General features: G+C 40.1%; 1 protein-coding gene across 7 annotated transcripts in view; it reads right to left on the minus strand.

Moving 5' to 3' along the window:
• Positions 1–7,080, minus strand: part of lrba (LPS-responsive vesicle trafficking, beach and anchor containing) — a 180,951-nt gene that overhangs the window by 154,059 nt on the left and 19,812 nt on the right. For all 7 annotated transcript variants that reach the window (XM_020591706.1, XM_020591709.1, XM_020591705.1 and 4 more), the window contains exons 2-7: positions 4,900–5,131; positions 3,540–3,640; positions 2,573–2,668; positions 1,680–1,801; positions 813–939; positions 42–161 (exon numbers count right to left, since the gene is read on the minus strand). In XM_020591706.1, coding sequence (XP_020447362.1) covers positions 42–161; positions 813–939; positions 1,680–1,801; positions 2,573–2,668; positions 3,540–3,640; positions 4,900–5,131 — 798 coding nt within the window. The remainder of the gene's footprint in view (positions 1–41; positions 162–812; positions 940–1,679; positions 1,802–2,572; positions 2,669–3,539; positions 3,641–4,899; positions 5,132–7,080) is intronic.

Below are 7,080 nucleotides of genomic sequence, written 5' to 3' on the forward strand. Positions count from 1 at the left end.
GTACAATTGCTGAAGAACATTTTCAAACTGTTGCTACTCACATCACTGGTGTTGACAAACCAGGCGATGTCTCCAAAGGAAGCCAGCTCCCCGTTCACAAAGCAGCTGATTTCACAGTTTTTCCATCGGTTGTAGATGTGAACTAGAGTCACCATGTACCACTACAACATGAACATGTAACAGACAACCATATATCAGTAAGTCTGCACAGTGAGAAGTTTATATGCTGCACAGTTACCCTGATCCCATCATGTTTCAGGACTCAACCTGAGCTCCAATCCCATCTACTTCGATTTCTCTCCTCAGCCTTACAACCAGTGAAACAGATAACTGTTACTACAGTGAAGTAGGTTATTATGGTTACCTCAAGACATGAAAGAACATGCTTTAAAAATAAAGCAAAATTTACTAAAATGAGTTCCGAGACCTCATGGTTTGTTGAGGTAATGTGTTGCTTTCATGCCCAGAGAAAGAAGGAGGAAGTTTCAAGTCGTCCAAAAGCAGAGGCTCTCTGCCTGTCATTATCTTTAGTGTGTACTATGCCTGGAAGGGACAGAGTATTGAATAATCCCTCACTCCCATCGCCCTCATTCCTCCTCCTCCTAGTTTTGCTTCTCCCCAGCGTCAGGTAAGATGTGACAGCTTCTTACAGCAAGAGGTAGAATTATTGTGTGAACAAGTGATTGAGTACGTGTGTACTGGCATATGGTTTCTGTGATCCATTTACAGGATTTGTCTTCTTACATGCATGAACCAGTGTTTTGACTGGGTTACCAAAGCACAACCCGTATTCTACTTTGCTCCTTTCGTACCTTCTGTGGTTTGAAGTCGTACTTTACACAGTGCTGGAATCCTTTCCCCTTGGATTTTAAGGAGGTCACTATCAAACAGCCACCCACAAAGTGTGCAGAGTAACCTAGGCCTTTGCTGGTTCGGAAGCTGAAAAGGAATGACGAAAACGTACACACATCTTTAGTTTCTGCCTGAGGCTGCTCACTTCCATGCAGACTACACTGAAGGGAAAACATGGGTTACAGTGTCCAATATATCACGTGAACACATTAAAATGGTCTTTCAGGATTAAAGACAGCAAACAAACATTTCTCAACTTCAGACTTTTCTCATCACTCTCAGTGTCTTGCCAAAATGGGGCCCCTGCACATGATTTAGTAAATTAATCTCTTAAAAAGGACACAGGGATAGAGGAGCTTTTATTAAAGATCCTCTCAAGCAGCTCAGTTGCTGTCTAGTTATCATTTTCACAGAAGCCCAAACAAATCCCTGTTGTATAAATTAGATTTCTGACAGAAATTAATTATTGGTTGAGAAGAAGCTGATCAGAAAACTTAATTTACTTGCTCCTCAGAGAGGAAGCCAAGGATAAGAAGACAGGAAAGATCGCATCTGTGCAGCTGGAGGCTGCAACTCTGTAGTATAGTTCTGGGCTTCCAATATCTTGGTGGGGATGTGCAGCTGTAAAACACAACCTCTGATGCACTTCCCTTCTCTTTGCATTATGTACACTAAATGTATGGACTACATCCTTCAGCAAAGATGACATTTTTGCAATCCATATATACAGCAGCATGTTCGATATTAAACATTTAAATGTTAAGAAAGACCAAAGTTTTCTGTTCACTGGTCAAGGAAAAGTACTGTATCGTTCCTATGATACCTACCAGTACAAGTAGGGCCTGTCTTTGTCTACATTGATATTGTTGATGGGATCCATGCGTAGCCATGTGTGGAACGTAAACCCATTCTGGTACGGCCATTTAGCAATGGGAGGCAGAGCTATAGCCTGAGAGGAAAAAAATAAGAGTAAAACAGCACGACAGTTGTGGATCCTGGAACTTTGTGGATTCAAAAGGTTAGTTAGCAAATTGGGTCAAATCAGACCCACAAGACAGACGTTTAAAACACATAAAAGCACCATCACCACTGCAGTGAAGGGTCACATAAAGAAACAAGTGAGCACACACACACACACACCCAGCCTGACGAAACAGATTTACACAAAAGTGCAACCTTCTATAAAATGCACACTTGGTACAAAGAAAAGTTCACTCATGATTATGCTAAAATAGTCCATTGCTCTTTTACTACTCCACATTATGAATTGGTAAATTCCCAAGACATAGTTAATGTTTGCAATCAATGACTGATCAAAGAATTATTATGATGCATCATAATACAAGGAACTTCTGCTGAAATGAACAAACCGGCCACACAACACACTGCAGCAGGAAGAGGAAAAAACAACAGTGCATCTTTCAATGAATGAGGTAAATGTGGCATGCATAAGCAAAATAATGCTTATGTCACTTAAATGAACATAATATGCACGTGCAAAACAAGTACAGGAAACAAGAGTGCAGCGTAACATTATGTGATTCTAAAGGCGAGGAACATGAAGGCAGAGGCTATGAAAGAACCAATGAGCAGGTAAGGTGCAACCACAATCTGAAAAGTCATTTTCATTTGTGGTGCATACAGTACATGTGTGGCACTACATAGTTTACTCTTTTTCATTTGTGGTGCATACATGTGTGGCACTACATAGTTTACTCACGGCTGCATTTTTTCCTGGAATGCTGAAGAATGAGTCGGGGCCACTTCTGTGAGCCATATACTTCAGCACTGACAAAAGCTTTACTGCATGACGAGGCTGAGGGGAAAACACAAATGCACAGGGAACCCTTTAGGCAAACGTTAATATCAATGTTTTCATAACAAGTACACACACCCACATAAAATATAGACTCCAGACATGTACAGTTCATGCATGGAACCACAACGAGTTAAAAGCAAGTACAGCTTTGCTACTGCTTGGTCTCAGACTCTTACAACTTTTATATTCAGAGAAACTTACACAGCAGAAGACTTTATTCATAATCTCAATAATAATGAGTGATTTTTAAAAATCCTTTTAAACAATTTCAACAAAGACGGTAGTTAAGTGTTCAGTACTATAACGTAGTCTAGTTCTGCACTCATGCCGTTCACCAGCTCCCCAGATATTTCATAAAAATGGAATAAGGAGAAGAGCAGTGAAGCAGTGGCAAGAGTTGCTTCAAAGTGGGAGAGAGAGGTGAAATTTAGAAGCATAAAACCAACTTGCCCTGTTTCCTTGACAACTTGATTACTGTCAGTGATCAATGGGATACTCTCCTTCTCTTCCCCACTTCATCTGTCTCCCCTTCTGTGCCACCAGTTCTGCCTGGATGTATTACCCTGTCTTCTGTACACGTATCATACATCTTGGGTTCACTGGTGCTTGTTTCTTCATAGTCACATTCAGCTCAGATAGAACTAAGTGTTTTGGCTCACACTGTTTTAATGTTGTAGCAAATACAGACTGTAAAAAGTAACCACCAAATATCAATAATGTGGTGGTGCTGTAAATCCAAGTCTGGCTTCACATGTTTTGTCTATGTGGTTAAGGGCATCGGCATGTGGGGAAGCAGTCGAAGTGTTGCTAGCACATTCCTCATGCATGGCCCCAGACAACCAAGGCAGATCAGCATGGCATGACTCACCCACTGGCCTTTCTCCCCTTGCAGCTTGCTGAAGAAAAGCTTTAGCTCTTTAACCGTGATGCTGTAGCTGGCGAGCACACCCAACATGTCGACAAGTAGGTCTGCAAAGACACGCACACGCACAGGCCTAAGGTTAAAGACGGAATCATGCAGGGGTTAAAAAAATGGTAAGGCCTAAGGTTAAAGACGAAATCATGCAGGGGTTAAAAAAATGGTAAAGCAGAAAGACTGACAATGTAATAATCTATTATAAAAGTGAGAGGATGTTCCATATCACTGCAGTTTGCCAAAAAAAAAACACTTCAGGGATATAATTATTCATGAGGTGTTGCCTACTTTCAGCTAGTTTTTGTTATGTTTCTATTTTCAGAAGAAAAGGTCAAACATCACAATGATGGCAGAACTACCAGGAGCTAGCAGCTAAGACGTGTTTAAAAGAAAAGCAGTGTGAACAGGACTCAGGCTAAAAAACAGAGGGGGCACCTGGCTGTCCCAGCTACTGTGTAGCCTCCTTTTTTAGTTATGACTGACTAATGATGCGGCAGAGTATGACAGCTCTATGACTAGTGTGCGTACATGCACTGTGGTTGATTTAACCCTCCAACTATAAGGCTGAACAGCTGCTGTGTGTGGCAGGTCTTCTCTGTGCAAGTATTAAAGCTCAGATGTTTAGCATTTCAGACAAATCATGTGAAAGGAAGTGACATCTGAAAATCTACTATAAAATAAGTGCAATAAATACAATGATGTCGTTGAGCTTATAAAGTAAAACCTTATTATATCACTGTCAATGTTAGGCATAAAAAATGTTACACATTTATGAAATATTTTATAAAAATAAAGCCAACAGAAGAATTTGTAATGTAGTGAACATTAACATGACCCCTCACTTTCAGCTGCCCAGTTACTGCTGGGCTATATCGTCCTTGCTTGTCTGCACAAACCCTCTAGGCCAGTGCTGTTCTAGCTGGCAAAAGTTCACAAAGTCAAACAACGTAGGATTAACTCGTGCTAATTTGCAGACAGGCCACAGACTAGACCGAGACTCAAAGGAGATATAGAATGATTATATCCTTGCTCACAGTGTTTATAACACTGGCATATGAAGCCATGAGATTGTTTTAAAAGAAGAGTGGACAGAAAAATTAGTTATTTTATTTATAATACTCCACTGATTCATGAGGATGACGTTCATGTTTTTGCCTGGTCCCTCTTCACAGAGAGGTCAACAAAACATCTCTTCTGATTGAATTACACACAGTTTAGCAGTGTTTGGGTGCCTGTCGTGGAAGCTGGATAGCCTTTTCTTATTGCTACACAAATCAAGCCCACTGTTTCCACAAGGCATGGATCTCAATACCTGCAATCATGCTGTCAGTGGTGGAGATTCGCTGAAGCACCTGCTGGATGAGCCCCACATCGGTGCATGCCTGCAGGTTACGGACGCGCTTCTTGAGGATAGCTGTGAAGATGCTCCAGACCTCAGCCTGACAGGTGGGCTCACACTTGTCCAGCAGCTCCACCATGCACACAATGCTCTCTGGTTCCTGGATGATGAAGTTCATCTCCAGGTCAAACTGGCCGCCAACCAGCTGGAGGACAGATAAAACAAGAGCATCGTAACATATGTGGCAATAAACAACTCAAAAAACTCTGTGGGTTCAATGCAGTCATTTGCTCTTTTGTCAACAGTAAAACTCGAGTAAGACAAGAATATACTGTATGTCGGTCACATTACACACTGTGTGCACACTGCACGCCCCTAAATAGATGATTAATCATGCATCAGAGTTGCTGCTAGCCAAGTGGATTAAAGGTCAGGGGTGAAATACAGGTCTCGGTCAGTCTATCTGTATGTCTCCTTGGTACACTGTTCCATTTACATCTAGCCTCGAGACACTGGGATAAACCAAGGGCAGAGACCTGTCAGAGGACTTAAGCCAGACATTCAGAAACAAACTGAGAGGTGTATTTTGAGACCTTCTGTTCCTGTAGGAGGCCCTGAAATACTAACAACATATCACAGTATCATGGCAGACACACAACTGGGCTGAAATTTATTTTCACTTGTATCACTGAAATACTAACAACATATCATAGTATCATGGCAGACACACAACTGGGCTGAAATTTATTTTCACTTGTATCAAACAGAATACACACTGGAGTGATGAGAATCTACTCCGTAACACCTGTACTGAAAAGCAGTGGCTACAACTGGGAGCCATTTTAAACCCGACATAAATTAATTTACATCTTTTAAGTCAGGAATGTGTTTCACCTGTTGTGAATGATGTTCTTTGTGTGGGAAAATAAATTGTATGAGCCATAAATGTCATAATTTGTTACCTCTTAATAGTTGTGATGACATTTTTTATTATTGAACCTTGCCTTATAGGAAAAGATAAAGAAAATAACAATGTGCGTGTCAAATTAATAAATGTGATGTCATGTTTAGAATCAAGGAGGTGTGACTGGACAAAAAAAAAAAAAAAAAAAATGTGCGACTGTCCAACGTGGTACGTGGCCATTAAACAGGCTGGATGTGAAAACAATACGATTTGGTCCAGGGAATGGAAACAATCAAGATGAGTGAGGTTGGATTAACTGTGTGTGTGTGTGTTGTGAGCAACAAAGGGATGAGGGGAAACAGGGGTAACACTGCTGCTGCATCATAAGGAGAAGTAATAATAACACCGACACAGAGCCCACGTATTGTCCCTGTAGCCTCATCTCACAAATATTTATTCTTACACGTCAAGTCGGAATAATGAACGCCATCCATCACCTCAGATAAAAATCAGAATATACAGAAAAACATTTCCTTCATCCCTCACTTGCGTAGTCAAATGCACAATTTTTATTCCTAACTATTCTAAATGAATACCTTTAGTCTCTAAATTTTTAATCGCTATACAGTATGTGGATGTCTGGGTCCTGTCCGTTTCCACCACCACAAGTATATACTTATGACAGCAACACTGTTATAGTCAAATGCACAATTTAAATTTTTATTCCTAACTATTCTAAATAAAAATTTAAAGAGACTAAATGTATCCAATCGCTATACAGTATATACTTATGACAGCAACACTGTTCACTCTTAATACAAATATTAATTTGGTGGTTAATTTTAAAATTAAATGATTAATTATTCATCTATAAATGTCAGTTTCTAAAAAAATGCCCATAGGACCGAGCAGCACTTTATGACTGCCCAGTAAAAACAAGTCTTTAACAAGGAAATCTAGACATCTATATCTTATTCTGTAGATATGAAAGAAGAGAATGGTCTGATTGGAGAAGCTCGAGTCAGGAAATGTTGATCATTTCCTTTAAATTAAGTGACATTTAACGTTAAAACATGTCCTAAAAATCAATTTTGAGCCTGTAAAGCAGTTTGATTACAGTACACTGTACAAGTAAAAGTGTGATGTGTCAAAAAATACCAAGCCTTCTATTCAAGACTATAGAAAATAATTTCAGTTGAAACGTCCACTAGACACCTGTTAGGGCAACATGCCAGTAGAAGTCGAGCATT

This window comes from Monopterus albus, unplaced genomic scaffold (assembly GCF_001952655.1).
Source record: "Monopterus albus unplaced genomic scaffold, M_albus_1.0 scaffold15.1, whole genome shotgun sequence".
Taxonomy (NCBI): domain Eukaryota; kingdom Metazoa; phylum Chordata; class Actinopteri; order Synbranchiformes; family Synbranchidae; genus Monopterus; species Monopterus albus.